Source organism: Camelus bactrianus, chromosome 7 (assembly GCF_048773025.1).
Source record: "Camelus bactrianus isolate YW-2024 breed Bactrian camel chromosome 7, ASM4877302v1, whole genome shotgun sequence".
NCBI classification, from domain to species: Eukaryota; Metazoa; Chordata; class Mammalia; order Artiodactyla; family Camelidae; genus Camelus; species Camelus bactrianus.
This window is the reverse complement of record NC_133545.1, coordinates 5,181,881-5,207,990: the sequence shown is the minus strand read 5'-3', so window position 1 is coordinate 5,207,990 and position 26,110 is coordinate 5,181,881. Positions and strand designations below refer to the sequence as shown.

At 59.8% G+C, this 26,110-nt stretch overlaps 3 protein-coding genes across 6 annotated transcripts; 2 read left to right on the top strand and 1 right to left on the bottom strand.

The window, feature by feature from the left end:
• Window positions 1–377: 377 nt before the first annotated feature.
• ASIC3 (acid sensing ion channel subunit 3) lies at window positions 378–4,302 on the top strand. 3 transcript variants are annotated; one of them, XM_010952467.3, is made up of 11 exons: window positions 378–1,002; window positions 1,700–1,850; window positions 2,047–2,174; window positions 2,336–2,537; window positions 2,636–2,692; window positions 2,800–2,947; window positions 3,211–3,302; window positions 3,396–3,475; window positions 3,578–3,649; window positions 3,817–3,875; window positions 3,981–4,220. In XM_010952467.3, exons 1-11 carry the CDS (start codon window positions 469–471, stop codon window positions 4,093–4,095), a joined length of 1,638 nt encoding a protein of 545 aa, XP_010950769.2. In that variant the 5' UTR covers window positions 378–468; the 3' UTR covers window positions 4,096–4,220. The 3 variants fall into 3 exon arrangements, with proteins under 3 accessions (XP_010950769.2, XP_010950771.2, XP_074223981.1); XM_010952469.2 differs by having other exon boundaries at window positions 4,004–4,197; XM_074367880.1 differs by lacking the exon at window positions 3,817–3,875 and having other exon boundaries at window positions 4,004–4,302.
• Window positions 4,303–5,273: 971 nt separating this feature from the next.
• On the bottom strand, window positions 5,274–9,415 carry CDK5 (cyclin dependent kinase 5). Its single transcript, XM_010952470.3, has 12 exons — window positions 9,269–9,415; window positions 8,513–8,601; window positions 8,353–8,420; window positions 8,154–8,214; window positions 8,000–8,056; window positions 7,207–7,302; window positions 6,991–7,065; window positions 6,734–6,830; window positions 6,481–6,550; window positions 5,846–5,906; window positions 5,652–5,732; window positions 5,274–5,551 (listed from the first exon to the last, which is right to left on the bottom strand). Exons 1-12 carry the CDS (start codon window positions 9,303–9,305, stop codon window positions 5,465–5,467), a joined length of 879 nt encoding a protein of 292 aa, XP_010950772.1. The 5' UTR covers window positions 9,306–9,415; the 3' UTR covers window positions 5,274–5,464.
• A 1,691-nt stretch (window positions 9,416–11,106) lies between these two features.
• SLC4A2 (solute carrier family 4 member 2) lies at window positions 11,107–26,073 on the top strand. Of its 2 annotated transcripts, XM_074366767.1 has the most exons (23): window positions 11,107–11,286; window positions 13,479–13,592; window positions 15,339–15,504; window positions 15,668–15,909; window positions 15,990–16,108; window positions 17,626–17,858; window positions 17,957–18,099; window positions 19,197–19,377; window positions 20,731–20,866; window positions 20,953–21,118; window positions 21,247–21,361; window positions 21,489–21,673; window positions 21,802–22,027; window positions 22,178–22,393; window positions 22,474–22,622; window positions 22,768–22,962; window positions 23,614–23,868; window positions 23,974–24,063; window positions 24,256–24,422; window positions 24,769–25,022; window positions 25,120–25,289; window positions 25,566–25,739; window positions 25,844–26,073. In XM_074366767.1, the coding sequence occupies exons 2-23, from the start codon at window positions 13,542–13,544 to the stop codon at window positions 25,922–25,924; spliced, it is 3,714 nt and encodes a 1,237-aa protein (XP_074222868.1). In that variant the 5' UTR covers window positions 11,107–11,286; window positions 13,479–13,541; the 3' UTR covers window positions 25,925–26,073. The 2 variants fall into 2 exon arrangements, with proteins under 2 accessions (XP_074222868.1, XP_074222869.1); XM_074366768.1 differs by lacking the exons at window positions 11,107–11,286; window positions 13,479–13,592 and adding an exon at window positions 13,632–14,250.
• Window positions 26,074–26,110: the final 37 nt, after the last annotated feature.

Below are 26,110 nucleotides of genomic sequence, written 5' to 3'. Positions count from 1 at the left end.
CACTGCACTAATGGCTCAGCCTGGGGCCCCAGGGACCTCCCCCGCCCCCCCCCCCCCGACTGCTCTGCCGGCCCCCTTGCCCCCTCACCGCTGAAACCCAATCCTCTGCGGCAGCTCAGGCTCAGCAGAGCAGCCTCCAGCAGAGCGGCCCCGCTGGCCACATCGGCTGCACCCTACCTGATCTCTGCTGCGGAGCGCTCACACCCAGTGCCGCACCCAGCTGAGCCACAGCCCGGTCCTGGAGGAGGTCAAGTGGGACCCACTAGGCTGCCACAGCCAGTCTCGCCAGGCCAGTGCCTCCCCACCTCTCCGCCCTCTCCTCTCCTTGCCTCACACCTGCAGTGACCCCTGCCTGACCCTCCAAATCCCCTGCTCAGCCCTAGTCCTCCGACCCACCCTCTCTCCTCCTCCTAAGCCCCTGTATCCTGGTCTCCCAGCCCTCCCAGTCCCCTACCCCGGGCTCCAGCCATGAAGCCCCCGTCAGGGCCGGAGGAGGCCCAGCGGCCTGCCTCGGACATCTGCGTGTTCGCCAGCAGCTGCACGATGCACGGGCTGGGCCACGTCTTTGGCCCGGGGGGCCTGACCCTGCGCCGGGGGCTGTGGGCTGCAGCCGTTCTCCTGTCGCTGGCCACCTTCCTCTACCAGGTGGCGGAGAGGGTGTGCTACTACAGGGAGTTCCACCACGAGACGGCCCTGGAGGAGCGCGAGAGCCACCGGCTCACCTTCCCAGCCGTCACCCTGTGCAACATCAACCCGCTGCGCCGCTCACGCCTCACACCCAACGACCTGCACTGGGCCGGGCCAGTGCTGCTGGGCCTGGACCCCGCCGAGCACGCCGCCTACCTGCGCGCCCTGGGCCGGCCCCCCACGCCGCCCGGCTTCATGCCCAGCCCCACCTTCGACCTGGCCCGGCTCTATGCCCGGGCCGGGCATGCCCTCGAGGACATGCTGCTGGACTGTCGCTACCGCGGCTGGCCATGCGGGCCAGAGAACTTCACCACGGTGAGCTGGCCACCGATCTCTCCAGCCGGGGACCTGGGACCCACAATCCCGGGTCTTGCTGGCCCAGGCTCCCTCAAAGCCAGGGAACCTTAACACCTGTGCTGTTGGGTCCTTTCCTTCCCAGTCAGGCCATGACCTCCCACGGCCTTTCTGTTCAGCCCAGGAAGCTGTCCTCCTTCAGCCCCGCCCTGCCACTCAGCTGGATGGCAGTGTGCAAGGTTGCACCTCCCAGCAAGGGGCACTCACCCAGGCTGGCTCTGGGCCCAAGGTCTAGTCTGTAGAGACCCTGCTTTTGGGGTGTGGGGGGAAGCTGGTGTTCTAGGGCAGGAGACCCCTCTCTGCCAGGGGGAAGGGGCTTGTCTGCTTCCTCAACATTTGGCCAGACCTGGAAGATGGTAACTGGGACCTTCATCCTTTTACACCTGTCTCCGAAGAAACGCTTGGCCTATAGGCTGTGCCCTGGGCTGGGAGTGGAGGGGAGGAATTGAGTGATGGGAGCCCATGAGGGTCCTAATACATGTACCTGTAAGAGGGAGGGTCGGAGGCAGTAAGAGGTGGACTCCAGTGTTCAAAGAAGAGAACCAAATAGAGGATGGGGAGGGAAAATGTCCCACGGTCCTCGTGTTGGCTCAGGGGAAAGAGCTGGCGGGGCTCCTTGTTCCCAGGTGAGACCTGTCATCTGTCTTTCCACCCCCAGATCTTCACCCGGATGGGACAGTGCTACACCTTTAACTCCGGCGCCGAGGGGGCAGAGCTTCTCACCACTCCCAAGGGCGGCATGGGGAATGGGCTGGAGATCATGCTGGACGTGCAGCAGGATGAGTATCTGCCCGTGTGGAGGGACATGGGTATGGGAGCACACGTGTGAGGCTGGGGGTGCACAGCTCGGGTGGCTCTGGGAAGGAGGGGGGGTGGTGAGGGCCCCCAAAGGCTGTCCTTCCTTGTGAGGAGAAAGCGGGGTTAGCTGGTCACAGTCCTAGGGAAAAGGGGCTGCAGCAGAGGGTCTCCTGGGACTCGGGCCTCAGAGTCCCACTTCCACTGCAGAGGAGACCCCATTTGAGGTGGGGGTCCGAGTACAGATCCACAGCCAGGAGGAGCCGCCACTCATTGACCAGCTGGGCTTCGGGGCAGCCCCTGGCTACCAGACTTTTGTGTCCTGCCAGAAGCAGCAAGTATCCTCACTGGTGCCTCCCAAGCCCCAGGCTCCCAAACCCCTCCTCAGCCCACACCACCTTAGACCCCAACCGCCAGCTCCTCAGACCTGTTCCAGTGACCTCACATCCTCCCCAGGCCCACACTTCTCCCAGAGCCTCCTTAACACATCCCTCTACAGCTGAGCTTCCTGCCGCCGCCCTGGGGCGATTGCAGCTCTGTACCTCTGGACCCTGACTTTGAGCTAGAACTCTCTGGTCCTCTGGGTCCCTCCAGTCCCAGCCCAGGCCCCAGCCCTCCATATAGTCTAATGGGGTGTCGCCTGGCCTGCGAGACACGCTATGTGGCTCGTAAGTGCGGCTGCCGAATGATGCACATGCCTGGTAAGGGGCTGGGAGCAGCAGAGGAAGAGGGCCAGGGGTGAGGGTGGAGAGGCCTGGGGGTCCACTGCTGAAGCTGTCTCCTCTGCTCCCCGCCCCAGGCGGTGCACCAGTGTGCAGCCCCCAGCAGTATAAGGACTGTGCCAACCCAGTGCTGGGTAAGCAGCAAGCCTCCCCAGCATCCTGTCCCCAATCCGCTCGGCCCGCGACCCCAACCCCGACCCCGCAGGGCGTGCAGCCTTGACCGGGCGCCTGTGGCCTGCAGACGCCATGCTGCGGAAGGACGCGTGCACCTGCCCCAGCCCCTGCGCCAGCACGCGCTATGCCAAGGAGCTCTCCATGGTGCGGATCCCCAGCCGCGCCTCCGCCCGCTACCTGGCCCAGAAACATAATCGCAGCGAGGCCTACATCGCGTGAGCCGGGTCGGGGGGCCGGGGGCCGGGCAGGCACCCTCCTCTGGGTCCAGCCTCCATTCACTACCCGGGTGGGACACCAGTCTGTCCATTTTCACGGGGCTCAGGGACTCTGGGCAAGCTGCTTAACATCTCTGACGTCTCTTCTGAAAAGGGGGATGGTGACACCCCTCCCCGGAGCTCATGAAAGGACCAGAGAACAGGGCACCTGTTCCTGCAGGCAGCTGGCACTAGGCAAACGCTCTCGGACTCTCTTCCTCCAGGGAGAATGTGCTGGTGCTGGACATCTTCTTTGAAGCCCTCAACTATGAGACGGTGGAGCAGAAAAAGGCCTATGAAGTGTCTGCCCTGCTTGGTGTGTATGTGTGTGTGTGTGTGTGCACCCTGCAGTCTAGGGAGGTGTGGACAGAAAGCACCTGTGAGCTGACAGGTGGCCCTGTCTCCGCAGGTGACATTGGCGGCCAGATGGGGCTGTTCATTGGGGCCAGCCTGCTCACTATCCTTGAGATCTTGGACTTCCTCTGTGAGGTGGGCCTGGGTCCCAGCCTAGGGTGAGAGGTGGGCAGAATCAAGCCACAGGATCCAGGGGGAAGGCATGCACTGGCCACCTCCACCACTGCTCACCCCCAGGTGTTCCGGGACAGAGTCCTGGGATACTTCTGGAACCAGAAGCGCTCCCAAAGACACTCCAGCACCAATCTGGTAACAGCCCCCTCCTTCTGCCCTGCCATCTCCACTGTGGGTGCTCAGCCCCTCCCCCTGAAGCGTAGACCACCATTCCTACCCAGCTGAGAAAAAAAGTGGTGGGGGAGGGCACAGTTTCCTTGGCTAGTCTCTCCCCACCTCTGACCCTCTCCCTCTTCCCACAGCTTCAGGAAGGGCTGGGCAGCCATCGAACCCAAGTTCCCCACCTCAGCCTGGGCCCCAGGTAACAAGAAATGCCCCCTAAAGTCAAGGGAGGAGGGGCAGGTCCCAACCAGAGGGTGAAGTTTAGGTCTGGGAGGACAGGGGCAGGAGCAGGGCTGTGTCCCAGTGCTGTGGTCTGTGTCTCACCAGGCCTCCCACCACTCCCTGTGCTGTCACCAAGACTCTCTCTGCCTCCCACCGCACCTGCTATCTCGTCACCCGGCTCTAGACTGGATGTCTGAATCTTCGGGGCCCCACCCCAACATCCAGGATGCGGCCAGCTTGCACGCATCTTTGCTCTCTTCATCCCAAATAAAGTTCTAGTACATCAGCCTCAGCTGTCCCTCTTACAGGCAGGCTAGCCCGGCCAAAGTCAACCCTGCTCAGGCACAAGGCCTCTGCCAGCCATCATCCAGCGACGTGATGCCTGAAATGCCAGCCAGCAGAAATCTGTCTTTGAGAGAAGAGTAGTAAGAGGGCATGCAGGCAGTGGACCTCAGTGTGAATGAATCTGTCAAACCGGCATCTCAGAGAGAGCGGAGCTCAGAGCCAGGCGTGAAGGCAGGGAGGAGGCAGTGGTAGGACAATCACGTTGGGGGTCCTACAAGGGAAGAGCTGGAGGAAGAATCTGATCCAGAGCCAGGAAGACTTGGGGGAGCAGGCGGGGAGAAAACAGGGGCACTAGCCCACTTCCAAGAACACAAGCTGTGGTCCTGTCTTAGGAGATCATGACTCTTTTTCTCACATTTGGGACCAAGCGCCAGCTTGCCCACCCCTCTCCATGGGAACCAGTCTTGCTTCCCCAGCCTCTCTGCAAGAGAAGGCCCCAGCCTGAGACGGGGAGAGGAGGCATTCCCTTCCCACTCCTGCCAGTAAGGACACATCCAGGCCCAGCCATGGCCCACTTTCCTGCTCTTTCTCTGCATCCTAAATATTGGAAAAGGACAAGTAAGGGAACAGGGGAGGGGGTGTTCCTACCCACATCTTTGGGTCTCTCCTGCAGGCTCAGGTGTAGGGGGATGAAGAGGGAAGAGGTGGGGCAGGTACATGTGGGATAAGGAGAACCACAAAAAAAAGGCCTGGCTCTTTTCTCCTCATTCTGGTGGAAGCCCATCGCTGCTCTCAGACACTGGTGGTCTAACCCCTCAGGACCCGCCCTCCTGGGCAGAGGAGAAAGGGACATGCATGAGTGCACAGGCACATGTGTGGGGACAGCACTGCCCCTGAGCCCAGACCATAAGGGGTAAGGGTCAGAGCCTCCACCCTCCACCCTCCAACCTGTCACTTAGAGTGGCCGAGTCAGGACCAGACAGTTGGGTTGTGTTTGGACTGGAAGCAGGGCTGCAGAGGGAGAGGAGACGGAGCAGAGACTCCCCGACCCAGGCCCCACCCCCAAGCCGCTTTACCACATCAGCCAGACTGTGGGAAAGGAGCCAATTTATGAAATTAAATAAAGTCCATGGAGGGCGTGAAGAACACGGGTGAGGGCACCTCCATCCTGGCCGGGCCCAGCACAGCTGGAGCTCAGCACACCGTGCATCCCTGCCTTTCCTCCCCTCCCTAGAGGGGGCTTAAATAGGCCAGGCCCCAGCCTGTGGCCGAGGCTGGAGCCTAGGGAGGGCAGAAGTCGGAGAAGTAGGGGTGCTGCAGGGCCTCTTCTGCTGAGATGCGCTGGACGGGGTTACACTTTAGGAGGTTCTGGAAGCACAGAAGAAGGGGCAGCAGGTTCAGGCCCAGAGCCTCGCACTCCCCCAGTCCCTCCCGACTAGTGCCCACCCTCGACCCTGCCCTTGGTCACCTGCAGCAGGTCCCTCCCTGTGGCGTTGAGCTTGGGTACAACATTCACCAGGGACGTTGTGGCCGGGTACATTGGGTAGGGCTGTAGGGGACAGGGAGACTCAGACTAGGGCTGTGGGGGCAGGGAGGCTGCTAGGGACATGAACTAAGGGGGGGGGCCAGAGGTGAACCCCGACCCCCCATTCCCCATCACACCTTATAGTCTGGCAGCTTGGTCATGGCGGGCCACTGCTCCTCGGTTGGTGTCCCCAGCAGCGTGTCCACAGGGTCAAGGATCACTCAGGTGCAAAGGGGCAGGTGAGGGGCTCTTCCCCTCCCAGGTTCCCCACCCTCCTCACTTTAATCCCCCAGCTCATGATGGAAGCTGCCCCCCACACCTGCGATGCTCATCCTCAGTCCCACCTGTGTGCTGTTTTCGGCGGGCCAGGTGCTTTACAGACGTTAACTACTTTGACCCAAACCCTGACCCAAGACCTGATGTCTGTGGTCCTAATGAAGCAGTCAGCCCTCCCCTACTTCACTTATCATCCTCCTGTTCCTTTCGGCTCCTTTGTCCTTGTTCGGCAGCTCTTAGCTGGAGGAGTATGCACTTGGCTTCCTCCTCCAAGAAGCCCTCCTGATCTACAGGCCACACACTCTCCAGCCAGAACCATGCGCCTGCCCTGCCCGGTGACAACCAGGGTGTCTACTACCCTCTGCCCTCAAGAGAAATCCCCAGGCACCCCCAGTTCTGACCCAGCCCATCACAGCCCTCCCTCCCTGCACTCTAAGCTCCGTGGCTGCCTACTCCCCTTCCTGAGGGCATGAGATGAAGGGAGATGGAAGGATATCGGAAGATCCTCTTCAACTGGTCATCTACGTCGTTGCCAGGAAAGAGAGGCCGTCCCGCGTTGGCCAGCTCTGGGTGAGAGGCGGGGGGACGAGGGGAGGTGACGCAGGAATAACCCCTCTCACCCACGGCACTGCCTGTGCCTTCCATCCCCATCCCAGGGGCCCCACTCCCTTCCCCAGAGGGGACTCTCCAGACCCCATCTGTCCACTTAAATGGGAGAGAGAGTGCCTCTGCAGACCCCAGCATGTCACCTGCGAAGATGCAGCCAGCTGACCACATGTCAATGGACGTGGAGTACAGCTTGGCTCCGAAGAGGACATCCGGTGGGCGGTACCACAGCGTGACCACCTGGAGAAGACCCCACCCATGGGGACCCCCCAGTTAGTGGGCTGGGGAGGAAAGAGCTCAGAGAGGAGAGGAAAATAATGTTTGGGGTCCTGGAATAGGAGTTGAGAGACACTCCTTGGGGACTCCCTCCCTCATCCCCAAGTGCCATCCCGCCACTCACCTCAGCTGAGTAACAGCGAACAGGGATCCCAAAGGCTCGAGCCAAGCCAAAATCAGCCAATTTCAGCTCCCCGTTCTGAGGGCACGGGAAGGGGCGTGGAGGGGCTTTTCAACAGTCTCTGGGCAGGCCACGCGCTCAGGCCCCGAGCTCCCACCCTCCCGCCCCGCTCCTCATTCCGTGCCAGCCCAGATGTCCGGCCCTCTCCCAGAGAGGTACCCTGTTTATGAGCAGGTTCTGAGGCTTCAGGTCTCTGTGTAGCACGTTGCGGCTGTGACAGAATCCCAGGCCTTTTAGCAGCTGGAAGAGGAACGACTGGGGGAGGGGCAGGGAGGAGGTCATCAGACCCTCTTGATAGGAAGCTCACCCAGCAATGGAGCACGTGCCCCTCTTCACCCTCTGCTTTGCCCTGAAACCTCCCCGGGCTTTCAGCACCAGGCTCGCATGACATCCTTCCTTCACTAATGAGGACCTACTCTGTACTGTGCTGAGTATTCAAAATGAACGGTGATGGGGACCCTGGTCCCCACTTTCTGAAACTGACAGCGTAGTGGGCCTTCCTCCCTTTCCAGCCTACACTGATCTCTCCCCTTCCTGGCCTCATTTAAACGCGTACATCATAACCATCAATATATATATATATCGTGCTGTATTATTATTCAGCACTTGTTTCCCCAGGAACCTGGGACAAGGCACTTAGTCTTGGACCTAGAACTGTGCCTGACACACAGCAAAGCATTCAGTAAGTATTTGTGGAATGAATGAATGAATGTATCTCTTGGAACCTCATCTTCCCACTTCTCAAATGTAAACCACATCACTGACATCAGAGTGTTACTGTCAGGTCAAAGAGATCACAAGAAAATGTCCTCTACGATGGAGGTAGTAACAGGGTATTCTCCTTCTCCTACGCCCCGGATGGGCCCCAGAACTCGGCACTCAGCAAGCACGTTCACTGAATATAGACTCCAATCCCATCCTCAAGGAGCTCCCAGGATGCCAGTTCCCTCACCTTCACAATTTCAGGATCTAGGTCACCATTGCAGCTGTCGAAATACTTCTTCAGGTCCTAAAAAGGGATGGTGGTGGAGGAATGGGACAGCGTTTAACCTCAGTCTGGGTCCCTATACCCTCCCAAGGCTGCTGTCCCTCGAGCCCCTCTTCACCTGGTCACAGAACTCAAAAACCAAAGTCAGCTTCTTGTCGCTATGCAGGACGTCATGGAGCCTAGGGAGAAGGGAGAGCTGAGCCAATCAGGGCCACAAGTTTGCTCCTAACATTCTGGTATCAGCCCAGCCCATCTCTGAAGCCCCCACCTCCTCCAAATGACCACACAGGCAAGGAGGACCCCACCCATCTACACACCTGACAATGTTCTTGTGCTTCAGCTCTTTGAGTAGGCAGATTTCCCGAAGGGCTGAGCTTGGCACTCCCTACACATTGGAGGGGACCGGGTGGGCAACAGTCATATCCCACCCAGCCTAGGCCCATCACCCCTCCCCTGGTCCCAATGCCCCAGTCCTACCTCATCATCGTCATCCAGCCTCACCCGTTTCAGAGCTACAATCTCATGAGTCTCTCGGTTTTTTGCCTTGAACACTGTTCCGTAGGTGCCTAGAGGAAGGAGGTCAGGGGTGAGAGAAAGGATGGGGCACCCTTCCCCAACCCAGGAAGTCCCTGCCAGGAGAGCAGGCAGTGTGGGAATGTGTTACTTCTGATGCCTGGAGGAGTAAGGGAAGAGATTCAGGGTGTAGGCTCGGCATGGAACAGTTTTGTGGGGAGTGGGGATATGGCAGAAAGGGGCCTGCAGATAGATGGCTTAAGGGTGTGTGCAACAGGGAGAGGCTGCTGCTGCCAGGGTAAAGAGGTCTATAATAGAGGCTGTGCTTCTGGAGGGCCTGGAAATAGTGAGCAAGGGTCTGGAAGAGGAATGAGGGCCAGCAGGAACGTTGAGGTTGAGGTCTGCAGCGAGAACTGAGGCTAGGCAGTGGGTGACGCTGGGCAAGTGGTGCTGAGGATAGGGGTAGGAAACGCAGGGCGTGCAGAGGTCGGGAGGTGGGTCTACAAGAAGTGCTAAGGATGGGACGGAGAGTCTATGGAAAATGCTAACAGGGGTAGGATTGGTGTCTGCACAGAGTGTTGAGCTTGGGGCCAGGGTTGCCGCCAGAGCTTGAGATCGGGGTCCCTGGGTATTGCTGACGGTAGAGGAGTCAGGGCTGCAAGGAATGATGAAGGGTCTGCAGAAGAAGATCTTGCAGGAACATCTCGTGGTCCCCATTACCTTCCCCAATCTTCTCCAGTTTCTCGTATTTCTGCATCGCGGCCGCCGCGCGGGGACCCTTGCGGGCCCTGGGTTCTAAGACTCCGGGCCCGGCGTTGCAGAGGAGGCGGCACCCCAGCCTCCGGCTCTGCCCCGCCCTCCTGCCTGCGCATGGTCTTCTGGGGCTTGTAGTCCTAGCTCTCCAGGTTTCCCTGTAATGCCCAAGGCCTTAGACAACACGAAGACTACAACACCCAGCAGGCTGCGCTCAGGCTCTCTGCAGCACTCGCCTCCCGGGACTCTTGTTCGACCGCGGAGGCAAACCTTGGACTTCAAATCCCAGGAAGCACCGCGTGTCCGCTTCCCCGGCTCCCCGCCGTCGCGCGCGGCTCCCAGTGTGCCCTGCTCGTGCTGTTCCTTTCAGTGATTACAACCTTCTTTGAAAAAGGCCTCTCGGGGACTACACATTCCAGAATGCTGCGGAGGTGGGGGTGGGGTGGGGCACTTTCTAGGGTTTGGGTTTTGGCGGCCTGCATCACGAGTCCAGGTGGCCCTGCCCTGACCCTGGTTGATGATGTTGAAGTTCCAACGACCTCCTGAAAATCTCAGCGCGACTTTCCGCCTCTCCCTAGGCCATCTGGTAACCTCAGGATTGGCTGGGGAATGGCTCTGAGCCATGTCTTGCTGATGATGACTTCACAGGGACCAGCTGACCACAGGGCTGGAAAGAGGCAGGTGTGCCCCATTAGAGACCGGATTTACCGTAGGCCAGAGAATTCTCTTCTGGGCCCCGTTTGTCGACTCCAGCCGTTTGCTACATTCTGATAGTCCGAGGAAAGTTGGCTGGAGCACTAGGAGTACCTCTCTTCCCCCCCATATGAGTCTACAGAGCCTGGACCCAGTGGAGTCAGCCAGGGTGTGGCTGAGGGCTAGCAGGTTGGTTACCGCCATCAACAGACAGAAGCACAGACAGATGCTACACTTGAAGCAGCCTTGACCTCATCCCTTAAGGAGTTGATTATAGATTTTCTTACGGCTGCTCTCTAATTGTCTCATGATTGCATTCTTGAGGGGTGTGAACTGATGAAAATTGCCCAAATAGCACTCCTCAGCTCCAGAACCAGAGTTGGTGCTAGCATTTGTTAATTAACTCGTTTATATCTGAACATTTTATGAATACCCAACATTGTGCTCACTCGGTGGCACACTAAAGAAAAGAAGCAAAACGTATGTTCCTTATCCAGAAGAATTTATAGTTAAGAAACCCAGAAGCACGCACAGAGATCTTTAAGTGACAGATGATGACTATGAATAGGGTTTGAGGAGGGAGGTCACCGGAGGGAATCTCTCCGAGGCAGAAGCTCCCCGGTTCAGAAAGCCTACGTCAGCCCAGAGTAATGGGCATCCAGCCTCCAGCCGCCATCACCCTTATCGCCCCCCTCTACTGTCCTCCTGGCAAAGACAGGGTTTTGGAGGCGCTGGAGATACTGAGGGTGGAGGCGAGAGCCGCGGGTGGGCGAGAGAGAATCTTGACCCCGATGCATTTATATTTCAACTTCCTCCGCCCCTAATTTCCTGATCATCTTTGTGCCTCCGTTTTCCTGCCTGGAATCCTCAGTGTGAGGCGGGCCCCTTTCCGCCCAGAGGTGTTTAATGGGCCCAAGAGACGGCCTCCCCGGGGCGCCCGAGCCCCGTGCGGGGAAGCCTCGCGGGACCGCGGCGAGGGACTGGGGGGGCCGCCTCCTCGGCGCTGGGCTCCGGGAGCCGGGCCGTGCCTGTAAGCGCGCCTCCGCCCCCGGGTCTCGGCCCCCGCTCCCCCTCCCTACCCGCGGCGGCGGGGCCGCGCACGGTGCGCCGGGGGGCGCGCACGCAGGGGGCTGGCCTGCTCGCGGCGCGGGGGAAAGTTGAGTTGGGAGAAGTTGGGAGCGGCGGGGGCGCGCCCCAAGGTGGGCACGGGGGAGTCGTCGGGAGCGCGCGAGGGCGCCAGAGAAGGGGGAGAGACCCCGAGACCCCGAGAGTACGAAGTCCAGAGGAAGCGGGTAAGCGGAGAGGTGGCGGCGGGGGAGGGCCAGGGCCGCGGAGGAAGGGAGGGGGAAGGAAAGGGGGGAACTCGGGACTCGGAGCGGGGAGGGAGTGGAAGTGCAGGAAAGGGCGGAGACTGGGGCGCGGAGAAGCGAGATCTTGGGGAGAAGGATGGGGAGGCGAGCGAAGTGATTGCTGATCGCAAGCGGGATCTGGGGTCCTCTTAGAATTCCCTAAAGCGAGGGTGCCGCGCCCCCTGCCACTAGGAGGGGGTAGTTTCAGTGAGGCGCGCCGGCCCTCCCAACTCCTGGGCGAGCTCCAGACGACATCTGTCCCCTGCGACCCCCTACTCTGTCCTTCGCTCGTTGGGGGCGCCCTGCCTAGGGGGTTGCCCCGAGCCTCTTCCCCTCGATCTAGGGGTTGGGAGGCGGAGCCGGGAAGGGGGGATGGCGGGTCAGGTCAGGACAAGGGGTCAGGCAGAGGAGGGAGCAGCTGGGTGGGGATGGAAAAGACGAGCCTTGAGAGTTCGACCTAACTCCTGGGGGGCTGGCTTGTCTGGGTAGGGAGCGCTCTGTGCTGGGTGTGGGGGCGGCGCTATCTGCAATCCAGAATCCATCTTACCCTCCTCCCCTGTGCCCCCCCCCGCCAGCCCCACATCGAGGAACTGTGGAATGTGCAAATTCACTTGGGGGCCGTTAATGCCCATGTGGGGGTCCAGAGTGCTAATCCCTTGGGCAGGGGTATAGATGCTAATCCTCCGGGCCGGTCGGGGCTGGTCCCCGGAATGTGCCCCCATCCCGGATTATCGGCACCCGATGCTCTGGACAGAAGCTGCTTTGTGTTCTGGGACGGCGGGGGAGGGGGAGGGTGTGCGGAGGTAAAGGGATGAGGGGAGGATGGAGGAGCACATTGAGGGCACAGCCTGGAGGTGGGAGTGGGGCACTTGCAGGTACTCAGGACACTCCTTCCCAGACCAGGTTTCCTCCCCCAGTGCCCTGGCTGAAGGCCTGCTAGGGGGAGGTTAGGAGAGTGGTCAGCTGAGTTGCAATGCCTGCTAGGAATTGTGTCTCTCCAGGCTCCCCACCCTGGGCTGACCCCCTAAACCTACATTGTTTGACCCTACACTGACCTGTTTTATCCCTGAGTTAACCCTAAATCCAGTAGTCCTGACCCCCCAACAACACACTGGAGAACTTCAGTACTTTTGGAATCACAGAGCCTTGGGTGCCCTCTGCGCTCCCCCCACTAGGAATAGGTATCTCAACTGGCTCTAGTCAGGTCCCTAACCACAACCTTTCTGCTCTCCCGCCCCCCATACACAGTGTCCTTCCCAGATGCCCCTACAGTCACAGTCAGGAGGGCATCAGCCCTGCCACTCAGATTTTCCTGGCCCCAGGCTCAGGGAGGGGAGGGATCGGGACAGCCCCTGAGGGGCAGAACTTCAGTGTCTCTGTGCCCACCCTCCTCCCCGTCGTCACGTGCCCCTCCCCCATTATAAAGCTCTGCCCTGCCTGTGCTGTCCTCCCTTCCTCCCTCCCACTGAGTGAGTGGAGTTGGGCTCCTGTCCCTCCCCCAGGGAGCCTCCTCCCCCTCACCTTGGGGCCGGGCTTTCATCAGGGGAGGGGGCACATGACACCTGCCCCCTTGCTTGCCGTTTCGGGCTCTTTCCCCTCCTTGCTCCACAGGGTGTGTCACTCCCCCCAGCACACCCCTCTCCGGTCTCAGCCCTCCTCAGTGTGCTGTGCCACCACTACGCCACCGCCACCGCTCCTGTTTCTGGCTTGCCTGTCCTCCCTCCTTCCTGTGTCCCCTCCCTGATCTCTGCTGCTTTTTTGGGTCTGGGCCTTGACTGCTTTCTGCCTTTTTTCCCCCCAGCCTCTCCCCCCCTCCCCCCATCACTCTCCTTCCTCCCTTGGCCCTTTGTGGCCTCCTGTGCCTCAGTCTTGCCCTTTGTTTCTCTTTGGTCTTCTCTTTTCTCCCTTTAAGTAACTTTTTTGCCCCCCCCACCAAGGGTCACTCGAAGGCCCTTTCTGGTCCAGGAGGATCGTGCACAGCCAGGAGACCCCTTGCAGCCAGCAGGCTTCTGAGAAGCTCTGGTGCCCTGCCCTCTCCTGGTCTGGGCCTGGGCTCTAAGGGCTGTACAATGTCAGGGTGCTTCCACTGGCCTGACCCCTCTCTCACTCGGTGATTGGTCCTCTCCCCCACCCAGGTTATGCCGCCGCCTTGTTGTCCTGAAAGCCACAGCTACAGCGAGAAGGGCTAAGGTTTGGCCATGAGCAGCGGCCCCCGGCGCCCCACCTCGGGCGCAGATTCCTTCCGCACTGTGAGTATTGCCGGCTGGCTGGGCCACCCTCCCATCCCTTTCCACCGGTGCTCTGGCCAAGGGTGAGGGTCTGCATCAAACAGGGGTATGCATGTGTGTATGTGCTTGTGTATGTGTGTATACAGAGACCTGGGAGGGAAGCTGGTGATGGACTTGGGAGGGACACTGCCATCCCTATTCGGGCCTTGCATAGCACACCGGGTCTGGGACAGGAATTGGTGGAGTGTCAGGCAGCTTCCAGTCCTTGGGAAGGAGTTGAGGCCCTATTTCCTGAAGACCCGGGCGGTTGTTCAGCCTCTGCAAAGGAGGAACTTTGGGAACCCTGGGTCTCTAACCTAGGGACATCACCCCCTCCCACCAACTGGGTCATAGAGGCAGCGGCAGTCGGCTGCACGGAGTTTCTGGGCAGACCGCCCCAACCCCCGGCCCCACGTGCTACCCAGGCCCGCCCCTCCCGGCCCCCACGTGGCCAGCGCCCCACGTGGCCCCCTCCCGATTTTCCTGGGAAGGATAATGATTAACCCCGAGTGCTATAATCAGCCTGTTATTGGTCACTTTGGCCCAGCGGGGCACGTGACCGGGAAGGGGCGCCGGCCAGTCCCCTCCCCCCTCCCCGAGTTCACCCCTGCCGGCCATGGACTTCCTTCTGAGGCCTCAGGTGCGAGGGGTTCGCGACCCCCCTCCCCCACCCCGGGCTAGCTCCCTCCGCTCGCTTGTTTCAGCCGCCTCCCGCCGCCTTCCTCCCGCGGGCTAATTCTGGTGAGAGTGGGGCCCAGCGCTTGGGGGGAGCTGGGCTAGAGCTGCGGAGGTGGACTGGGGAGAAGCACGCCCCGACTCCTGCATCTCCTTGCGTCCAGTATCTCTGCCACCCCACCCCCAGCTGCTCCTGCCCCCACCTTGGTATCTCCACAAGGCCCGCCCCTCTTCCCAGCCCACCTCCCCTTGCCCTTCCTTGCGCTAGTACCCCTGCCCTTGAAGATCTCGATGCCCTTCGAGTCCAGAAGCTCTTGAGCAAATATTGGCGGTGCCTGGAGCTGAGACCGGCAAGGGGTGGGTGGCCGGGCTGGATCAAGGTCACAAGCTAGGCGGCTGGCCGCTTAGCTAGGCTGAGCTCTCCAAAGCGCCACCGCAGTCCCGCCACAGGCTCCTGCAGTATGACTCAGGTGGGGGAGTGGGGGTGGGGCGGGGCGGGGCTAGGCGGTGGCTGAGGGCCCGCACTCCATGGGGGAGGAGCCGGTGGGGTGCCCCTGCTTCCAGCGGGGGCCTCTCCTGATAAGGCGAAGCGCTACATCCCTGTCTAGGAGCTGGGCTCCAGTTTGACTCAGACCAAGTCCATCTCAGTTAGCTCCAGCACTTCTGGAAGTTAACTTTTCAGGCTCATTAGTTGTCTCCCAGCTGAGGAGTCATGTTCACTGTCAGCTGTGTGAACTGCCCAGGTCACACACCTGGCCTTGGGGGTGGGCACACAGGATCTCTGCTGAGGCTTCCAGGGCAGACCCTTTCCACCTGCCCTGGAACTGACTGGAAATGGCACAGCCAGGGTCCAGATAGCCCAGAACTGAGGGCACAGGCTGCTGGGGGTGGGTACTGAGTCCCCTGCATCTGAGGCGACAGGCTGTTGGGGAGAGTCTGGGTCCCTGGCATTGGAGGGGAAGGCACTGGGGGGTACCAGAAGCCTACTGTGAGGCAAGGTGGGGTTTCGAGGAACAATCCGTCTTGTGTTCTCACCACATTTCTTCCTCACAGCCAGAGCCAGAGAGCTTGGGCCCTGTGACGCCTGGCTTCCCTGAGCAGGAGGAAGACGAACTTCACCGCACCCTTGGCGTGGAGCGGTTTGAGGAGATCCTCCAGGAGGCTGGGTCTCGAGGAGGGGAGGAGCCAGGCCGAAGCTATGGGGAGGAAGACTTTGAATGTGAGGGGCTCAGGGAGGCAGGGGCAAGCGGGAGAGGCAGCGGGGTGCTCTGGCTTGAGTGCCCAGCAGGGACTGAGCTAGGGGCTTGGTGGGAGGGGCTGGGGTTGGATAGCGGGGGAGGGAAGCTGTACCTGCCAGCAGCCAGGTCTCCTCCTCCCTGCAGACCACCGCCAGTCCTCCCACCACATCCATCACCCACTGTCCACCCACCTGCCTCCGGATGCCCGGCGCCGAAAGACACCCCAGGGGCCAGGACGGAAGCCTCGCAGGCGCCCTGGAGCCTCCCCGACTGGGGAGACCCCTACCATTGAGGAGGGCGAGGAAGAGGAGGATGAGGCCAGTGAGGCTGAGGGGGCCCGGGCGCTCACCCAGCCATCCCCTGCCTCCACACCTTCTTCAGTGCAGGTGAATGGGGGCAGGGCTCCTGAGGATATCGGCAGGGTCCCTGGCGTGGCATCACCTGCTCACACGGGTCCCTGTTCTAGTTCTTTCTCCAGGAGGATGAAGGTGCTGACCGGAAGGCAGACGCAACCAGTCCATCTCCTCCTCCACCACTGCCCCACCAGGAGGCAGCTCCCCAGGCCACCAAAGGGGCCCAGACTGGGTGAGTGTCCCCAAACAGAGACCTCCCCTGCTGGCATCAGTGAGGTGAGGTGGGAAAAAAAGCATGAGCCTCAAGATCATCAGACTGGGGATCAAATCCCAGTCCTGCCAGTCAGTAGCTTTTTGGGCAAGTAACAGTGTCTCTGAGCCCCCGTTTCCTCATCTATAAACCAAGACTAATGGAATCTTTCTCATAAGGTGATAGTCGGGATTAAAGAGTGGTGGGAATGAAAGTTGCAGTATGGTTTAGCCTGGCACAGAACAAATGTGCAGTTTAAGCTGCTGCTTCCCTCCCCCACCATCCCCCTGCCCATGGCTTCAGGTTGAGCAGCGTCAAATGCTGGATCAGGGACTGGCGTGGTGATCTCCAAGCACCTCCTGGGGCCCCAAGGGTGTGAGATCCCTTCTTGCTGTGGGGGAACTGCCAGTCCACCCTGGTTGTCACTTCATGAAACGGCATCCAAACAAGTTACTGTGTCACACAACCTGGCATGGGATGGTGTGGGTACCAGCAGGTGATCGGAGTTTGGGGATGTTGGCCAATAAAAGCTTCCTGGAGGAAGTCACTTTGAACTAGGCCTCAAGGTCACTACTGTCACCTACCTGTTGTTTTCTGAGTGCCAGGCAGTGTGAAGGGCTTGGGGAAGTGAAGGGCACATTGTCCCTCTAGGGTGGCACAGACTCGCTGGGGGACAGGCACTGTGGATGGAGCTGGGTCCACGCTAGCCATCTGCACTGGGGGCACAGACCTGTGGGCGGTTGGATGGCCGGGAGGGAGTAGGGGAGCCTCAGAGCACGGCACTGGAAAAGTGGGTCAGTTTTGTGGGCAGGGGTGTGAGCAGAACCAAGAGCACAGAAGGTGGGTGTAGGCAGAGAAAGGCTGGCAGGGGACGGACTGGCAGTGGGCAGGGGACAGGGGACAGGGCTTGGAGCTGCGGGAGGCACCAGATGCCAGGAGAAGGATTTAGAATGATGTGGCCAGGACAGGGACCCTTTGGCAATGGCAGAGAGAAAGGAGGCATCCCAGTTTGGGGGACAGGACAGAAGTCGGAATCTGTAAGGGTGTACGTGACGTGGGGAGGGGTCTGCAGTTTCAAAGGCCCATTTCCATGTTCTTTACTACGTTTGGTTAGAAACACGGGACTCTGTGAACCTCAAGTCCATTGTTAGGGGTATGCCTGGGAGGAGGGGCAAGCCCTGCTCTGTGTCCTTTTCTGGACTTCGCCTCTCCCCACACCCCAGAAGGCTGGCCTCAGCTCCATCTTGCTGCTGAATTTATGTTCCGAGTGGCTTGTGAGGTTGCTTGGGTGGCCTAGCCAGTAAAGGGTAGAGCTGGATTTAAACGCTGCAGTCTGCTTCCAGAATCCTCACTCTTTCACATCCATACCTACCTACTGAGAGTGGGGAGTGAGGAGGGCTGGGATCCAGTGGAGTCCCCTTCCTGGGTCCCTCCTGCGTGGCTCCTGGCCGAGGGGGAGAGGCCAGCCCTCTCAGGCTCACAGCTGCTTGTCTGTCTAGAGCCCTGGTGGAAGAGGTGGTGGCGGCGGCTGGTGGCACAGCCGGAGGTGATGACGGAGGTGCCTCTGGGCGCCCCCTGACCAAAGCGCAGCCTGGACACCGCAGCTACAACCTGCAGGAGAGGAGGCGCATTGGAAGCATGACCGGGGCTGAGCAGGCCCTGCTGCCCCGGGTCCCAACGGATGAGAGCGAGGCCCAGACACTGGCCACAGCCGACCTTGACCTCATGAAGAGTGAGAGCTGGGCCCTGGCCAAGCCCGGAGCGGGTGGGTACAGGGGTGGGGGTAAGAAAAAAGGGGCGCTTTTGACCCTGTTCCTCCACCCCACACAGGTCACCGTTTTGAGGATGTTCCTGGGGTCCGGCGACACTTGGTGCGGAAGAATGCCAAAGCATCTGGGCAGAGTGTCCGGGAAGGGCGAGAGCCAGGCCCCACACCTCGGGCCCGGCCCCGGGCCCCCCACAAGCCCCATGAGGTGATTTCTCCGCCTCACACTCTTCTATTCTCTTCCTATCCCTCTTCTCTCCACAGCCCACCCCTTGGACCAGCAGTAATCTCAAGCCCCAGGGTTGCCATAGACAGTCATGAAGGTTGTACACTACACAAGAGTGCAACGTGCACGTCTTCGACAGTGTTGATTTTTTTCATTGAAAGATAGTTGATGCCCAGTATTGTTAGTCTCAGGTGTACAACATAGCAATTTAGCATTTATGTATATTATGAAACATTTGCTACAGTGAGTCTAGGAACTGTCTGTCCCCAAAGTTCTTACGGTGCTGCTGAGTGTGGCCGTTCTGGTTCATATCTTAGCCGTGTTGAATTCTCTATCACGGGCCGTCTTCCGGCAGCTGGCAGTGAGGGGTTTGAGGACTGTTTGGGCAGAGGCGCCTTTGTGGAGCATCGCACTTCATTTTTCAGAATCCAGTCACCTCTGCGCTCATCTGATCTCCCCACAACCTGTGAAGACGATGGCCCAGATGGCATCAGCCATAAATCAGGGGCAGTGACTGGCCAAGGCCACCCAGTTACTTAGTGACATTGCCCATCTTAGACTCCAGGGCCCTGGTCCTGAACTCTTACCCTTCTAGTGGAATTTTTGTTTTAACCTTTTTATTGTGGTTGAACAGACAGTAAAATTCACTCGGGTTAAGTGTGCAGCTCCGGGACACTTTGCACATGTAAATATCTGGCCAACCCTACCTAGACATAAAACACTTCCTACCCTCAGAAAGTTCCTTCGGGCCACTGCCTGGTCAGCATCCTCCAAGGTAACAGCTCTTCTGTCACTCTCAGTTAGTTTTGCTATTTCTTGAGTGCATATAAATGGATCCCCACAAAATCCCAGAGTGTGTGTGTGTGTGTAGTGACCATTCATCGAACACTCACTGTGAGTCATGTACCGTCGTAAATGTTTTGTGTGTTTTTAATCCCCATTACAGCCCTTTGAGGTGGGTGATCTCAGACGAGCGAGAGTCTCAGGTTGGTTAGTAACTCACTGGGCTCTGTGCCTATGCCCCGGGCCCTCCGGGGTTACAAGCTCCATCCTGCTATGCCCTCTCGTCCCACCCCAAGGTGTTTGTGGAACTGAATGAGTTGCTGCTGGACAAAAACCAGGAGCCTCAGTGGCGGGAGACAGCGCGCTGGATCAAATTTGAGGAGGACGTGGAGGAGGAGACAGAGCGCTGGGGGAAGCCCCACGTGGCCTCCCTGTCCTTCCGCAGCCTCCTGGAGCTCCGTCGGACCCTGGCCCATGGTAACCTGTCCTGCCCTCCTCCCTTGCCCATCCCTGCCCCACGGATTCCCTTTCCTGAACCCGTTCTCCGAGGACCAAATGGTCCCAAATTTGTCTTGAGCAGCAAGGTGTGTAATGTCACCAGAGCCCAGGAGGGAGCATCTCCTGTCGTGATGTCACTTCTCACGATGCCTGCCGTTCCTCGGGCTCTGTCGTTGGGTGACTGCAGGGCAGGACTGACCCTACTCTCTTGTCTGGCATCTTCAGCAAGCAGCTTCTCTAAGTGATATTGTCAGATCACTGAAGCTGGTATGTTTTAGATGCTACAACATTGCTTAACAGTTTTGACCAAATGCTTTCTGAAACTCTAGAGATTCTGGGGAGTGTGACCTAACCCGTAGGGGTGTGTAAACTCTACTGCATGGGCACAGATAAAGGATTCTTGAGCTCTGTGTCGGATGTTTCTGCTGCTCTTTGCTTGTTTCCTCCTTCATGCTGGGGAATCATTCCCAGTGGCTGTCAGCAGGTCTGTTTCTAAGCAGCTGAGGACTAAGAAACCTGCTGTTAGCACTGTTTCCAAACTAGGAGTAAATAGGCTCTGAGTGAGGCTTGAGGGCTTCAGGTAAGGTGCCAGAGTGCACGTGCTTGATCGCCAGGCTTTGCGATCTCAGTTTTGGTTGCTTAGGGGCCTTTGGTTCTGTTTCTCCTTTAGTTCTGTATTCCTGCAAGCTGACCTTGACAGAAAAGTGACCTGGTGACTTTTGAAAGGACCTTCATTTCTATATGAAATGGTAGCTCAGAGCAGTGACATTGTGGAGAGGTCTAGAAACTGTCCTTGAGCAGCTGCTGGACTTGGGGACATTGAGGAGCCCAGGGTGGAGGGAAATATCTGCAGAGAGCTCAAGGGTAGCCACATGGACAAGGCTGCAGGCCGGCCGCATCATGCTCCAGAGGGCAGAGCTAGGACCCTAGAGTGGACGTCCGAGGAGGCAGCATGCATGTAACTTGCTGAGAGGAGGAACTTTCTGAGAGTCTAGTCCAAGTGGGTGGCCTGGGGCACTTCCTGCTGCATGCTTCCTGGAAGGGGCATCTGGGCAGGGTCTGGCCTGGGTGGCCTCTCTGACCGCTGGGATTCCATGGCCTCTGCTGAACCTAACATTCTGGGGGGGAGGGAGGTCAGAAGGAATGAGTCAGAGAGGCAGTGGGACCTGGGCCTCAAGGCAGAGCTGGGCCCTGCTCACCGATTTCTGGGCCGGTGCTCCCCCGCCTGGACCGCGCTTACTTGGCTGCCCCTGGTCCCTGGCTCTGCCTCCACTCTGTCTTCAATCTTGTTTCTTGCCCGGGGATGAGGGCCCCTCATTGTCCTTTTCCTAGGGGCTGTGCTCTTGGACCTGGATCAGCAGACCCTGCCTGGCGTGGCTCACCAGGTGGTGGAGCAGATGGTCATCTCTGACCAGATCAAGGCCGAGGACAGAGCCAACGTGCTGAGGGCCCTGCTACTGAAACACAGGTGAGGCCCTACCCGCTGCACCCTGCCTACCTGTCCCTAGCCCTGGCTGTCAGGCCTCCTCACCTCCCTGCCTCCTGCCCCACCAGCCACCCAAGTGATGAGAAGGACTTCTCCTTCCCCCGCAACATCTCGGCCGGCTCCCTGGGCTCCCTGCTGGGACACCATCACGGCCAGGGAGCTGAGAGCGACCCCCATGTCACGGAGCCTCTCATCGGATGTGTTCCTGAGACCCGGCTGGAGGTGGATCGAGAGGTGAGGGGAGAAAGTGGCCCCACCTGGGTAGGTCCAGCCACCACAGCGGCTGCAGGGCCACAAGCAAGCCGGGCAGGAACTTGCAGGGGAGGGCGGGCAGGCTGAGCTCTGTTCTCCTGTGTCCCCAGCGCGAGCTGCCTCCTCCAGCTCCTTCGGCAGGTATCACTCGCTCCAAGTCCAAGCATGAGCTGAAGCTTCTGGAGAAGATCCCTGAGAATGCTGAGGCTACGGTGGTCCTCGTGGGTATGTGTGGCGAGTGTTGGGGGCAGGGGTCCCGGCGGCCGGGCCTGCCTCCATGCCGCTCTACTGGGCTAGGGCCTGGGAGGTGACCTGTGCTCTGCCCTTGCCCATGACGGCTCCGCACCCCCAGGCTGCGTGGAGTTCCTCTCCCGCCCCACCATGGCCTTTGTGCGGCTGCGGGAGGCAGTGGAGCTGGATGCAGTGCTGGAGGTGCCAGTGCCCGTGCGCTTCCTCTTCCTGCTGCTGGGCCCGAGCAGCGCCAACATGGACTACCACGAGATCGGCCGCTCCATCTCCACCCTCATGTCCGACAAGGTCAGCCACCCCTGGGCTGGGCCCTGTGCCCCAGAGCTGGGATGCCCCCCACCTATCTTGCCCAGCCTTGCTCCAGGACCCTCAGCCCTCATCTTGCGTCCTCACCAGTCCTGGTCCCACTTTGGCAGCAATTCCATGAGGCAGCTTACCTGGCAGACGAGCGGGAGGACCTGCTGACGGCCATCAACGCCTTCCTGGACTGCAGTGTGGTGCTGCCACCCTCGGAAGTGCAGGGCGAGGAACTGCTGCGATCCGTTGCTCACTTCCAGCGCCAGATGCTCAAGAAGCGAGAGGAGCAGGGCCGGCTGTTGCCCACGGGGCCTGGGCTAGAGCCCAAGTCAGCCCAAGATAAGGGTACGGGCCAGTGCAGGCCGGGGCCCAGGGCTGGGCTGTCTGGGTTGGGGCTGGAGGGGGTTGGCCGAGAGTGGTCTGTTGTGTGCAGAGAAGAGCCCGGTGGCGGGAAGAGGGCTGCAGCAGGTGCCCTGATGGAGGCCTGGGTTGCAGCGCTCCTGCAGATGGTAGAGGCGGCAGATGCAGTGGAAGATGATCCCCTTCGGCGGACAGGCCGGCCTTTTGGGGGCCTAATCCGAGATGTGCGGCGCCGCTACCCCCACTACCTGAGTGACTTCCGAGATGCACTCGACCCCCAGTGCCTGGCCGCCGTCATCTTCATCTACTTTGCGGCCCTGTCTCCTGCCATCACCTTCGGGGGACTGCTGGGTAAGGAGCGGCTTCGGGTGGGGGTGCAGAGCACACAGGGCCCCGGCCGCCAGCCCCTGAACTGGTTCCTGCCACCCTAGGAGAGAAGACGCATGACCTGATTGGGGTGTCGGAGCTGATCATGTCCACGGCACTCCAGGGCGTGGTCTTCTGCCTGCTGGGGGCCCAGCCGCTGCTGGTGGTCGGCTTCTCAGGGCCCCTGCTGGTCTTCGAGGAGGCCTTCTTCTCGGTGAGGGTCCACGGGCCACTTGGGATGGCTCTTCTGGCCCAGCTCATCTGCCCCTCCTCTTCCCTCAACACTCCCACCCACTCCCACCCTGTTAGCCCCCAAGCTCTGAACCTGACTGTGCCCTTCCCCACTCCTTCTCCCCCAGTTCTGCAGCAGCAACAACCTGGAGTACCTGGTGGGCCGGGTGTGGATTGGCTTCTGGCTGGTGCTCCTGGCCTTGCTCATGGTGGCCCTGGAGGGGAGCTTCCTGGTGCGCTTTGTCTCCCGTTTCACCCAGGAGATCTTTGCCTTCCTCATCTCCCTCATCTTCATCTACGAGACCTTCTACAAGCTGGTTAAGGTGGGCAGGACCTGATGGGAACTGGGCTGGGAGGGGCGAGCCTTTGGGACCTAGAGGGAGCCAGGGGTGTCCTGCCCCTTTCTGTTCTCTCCTCCAAGCGTGAGGCTAGGCTGCCCTCAGAGCCCCCTTGGGCTGCAGCCCAGAACCCACAGCCAGGGCGTGGGCTGGTCCTGCCTCCTGCCCACCACGCCCACCCTCCCCGTCACCAATGTACACACCAGGGCTTCAGATCAGTCTTAAAAACTCATGTATTTTTAACAACAAAGAAAACTTACGCTTTTGTCAAACTGGCAAATGACCCAGAATGTCCAACGGGAAGGTCCCCAAGATGACAAACACGGTCACAGTTTGGGCATCAGACTCATGCCTGTGTGTCAGGATCAGAAGTGTGGCCTCATGGCCTGCCACACTCCATATGCTGCTCTTCCAAGCTGGGCTGGAGCCATGTTCCTAGCTGCTTTCCCGAATTAGACCAGCCTCTCTCTTAATCCCCAGTTGTCCTATGCTCACATCTGGTCACCCTGGTCAGTCACTAAGACAAACTCCTTGAGGGCAGTCGGGCCCTACCACCCCACCTGTCCCACTCAGTGTACAGCTGAGTCCCAGAAATGTTGCCAGTTTAGCTGATGGAATCCTTTGTCCTCTCCCCAGATCTTCCAGGAACACCCTCTCCACGGCTGTTCAGTCTCTAATAGCTCCGAGGCAGACAGTGGCGAGAACATCACTTGGGCCAGGGCAGAAGCCACACTGGGGCCGGGGAATGGGAGCTCAACCAGACCGTCTGGGCAGGGGAGGCCTCGGGGCCAGCCCAACACGGCCCTGCTGTCGCTGGTGCTCATGGCTGGCACCTTCTTCATCGCCTTCTTCCTGCGCAAGTTCAAGAACAGCCGGTTCTTCCCTGGCCGGGTGTGTGGGCTGGAGGGAGGCAGGGGCTGGGGGTGGGAAGAGAGGTGATTCAGAGTCAGGGCTGGAGCGAGATGTAGGGCCTCTGAGTGTGGTGCTTGCCCACAGGTACGGCGAGTGATTGGGGACTTTGGGGTGCCCATCGCAATCCTCATCATGGTGCTTGTGGATTACAGTATTGAGGACACCTACACCCAGGTACGGTGGAGCACATGCAGCAGTGAGGTGTTGCCTGGGGCAGGACTCGACATTCCCCTCTAGGCCCCCAACTCCGGAGCTGCCTCTTAACTGGGCAGACACCAGGCCTTTCCCACAGCATGCCCTCCCAGTGCAGCTCAGGGCACCCCCTCCAAGGTTCACCGGCCTCTGGCCCCACCCTCTGCTCTGCAGAAGCTGAGCGTGCCCAGCGGAGTCTCCGTGACAGCCCCAGAGAAGCGAGGCTGGGTCATCAACCCCCTGGGGGAGAACAGCTCCTTCCCCGTGTGGATGATGGTTGCCAGCCTGCTGCCTGCCATCCTGGTCTTCATCCTCATCTTCATGGAGACGCAGATCACCACGTGAGTTGTCCTAGCAGAGGGGGTGCTGTGCAGACAGGAACGACCTTGTGTGTGGAGCAGTTGGAGCCCCCACCAGGCTGGCTGCTGGAATTTACTTTGTAGGCAGCAGAAAATCCCACTGATGTTTGCTCAGATAGGCACAGGTCAGGCTGGTAGCTTGTCCTAGAGGGTGCGGGGGGCCACTCGGATAAGACTCAGCTCCATGATGGAACTCCCCTCCTGACGGAATGGGCAGGGACCGCGAGGTTCCAAAAAGAGATGGAGGTGACAGGCTGGTGACTGGTGTCTGAAAAGACGAGTAAGTTGTCTGCCAAGTTGGGCTCAGTGAGTGCCTATCCTCGCTCAGGCTGATCATCTCTAAGAAGGAGCGAATGCTGCAGAAGGGCTCCGGCTTCCACCTGGACCTGCTGCTCATTGTGGCCATGGGTGGCATCTGTGCCCTCTTCGGCTTGCCCTGGTTGGCTGCTGCCACTGTCCGCTCTGTCACGCATGCCAATGCGCTCACTGTCATGAGTAAGGCTGTGGCGCCGGGGGATAAGCCCAAGATCCAGGAGGTCAAGGAGCAGCGGGTGACGGGGCTGCTGGTTGCCGTGCTCGTGGGTATGCTTGCCTCTTGTCCCTACCCTTCCCAGAGGGGTCTCAGGGCCACTAGGGGTGGGGAGCCCCTGGCCAACTGTTCCTCTTCCTCCTCCCCCAGGCCTCTCCTTGGTCATCGGGGATCTGCTCAGGCAGATCCCCCTGGCTGTGCTCTTTGGTATTTTCCTGTACATGGGAGTTACCTCCCTCAATGGGATCCAGTTCTATGAGCGGCTGCACCTGTTGCTCATGCCACCCAAACACCACCCAGACGTCACCTATGTCAAGAAGGTGAGAGCTGGCTCGGCAGGGCCCCGGGCCTCTGCCCTCTCCTGGTCTGTGCTGGTCACCCTCCAGCCCCCCAGCTACTCGCTTTGGCCAGCAACTGTTCAGTCTGTGCAGACCTGGCTCTGGGAAGCACCAAGAAGGCACTTCTGTCCCCTCCCCTGTGGAGGGGAGAGGGCTTATCCATCCTTTGGCAGGCCCAGGTGGCCCTCTGGGGACCAGGGTCCTTGGAGGCTGGGGAGAAGCCTGGGCTCACCTGTCTCACCCTGCCCCCACTGCCAGGTTCGGACCCTCCGTATGCACCTGTTCACGGCCCTGCAGCTGCTCTGCCTGGCCCTGCTCTGGGCTGTCATGTCCACAGCTGCCTCCCTGGCCTTCCCCTTCATCCTCATCCTCACGGTGCCACTCCGCATGGTAGTGCTCACCCGGATCTTCACCGAGCGAGAGATGAAATGCGTAAGGCCTCCTACCGTTCCTCCCCAGCCCCGCAGGCCCCCTCTGCAGTCCTTGCCAAGAGTTCACGGTCAGTGTCAACCATCCTCTGTCCTCCCCCCACACAGCTGGATGCTAATGAGGCGGAGCCGGTGTTCGATGAGCGGGAGGGTGTGGACGAGTACAATGAGATGCCCATGCCTGTGTAGCTGCTACCTGGATGGACAGCCGAGGGGCGGACGGACAGAGGGAACGGGCTGGGGGTACTCTCCTCATCCTCCTCCCTCCTCATTTTTATTTAAGTGAATAATTTAAAGTCCCCCTCCCCACCCCCCGCAGTAAAGTGCTTCAGCCCCCACCTGTCTTTGGCCTTCTGTCTGTGCGTGAGCGTGTGT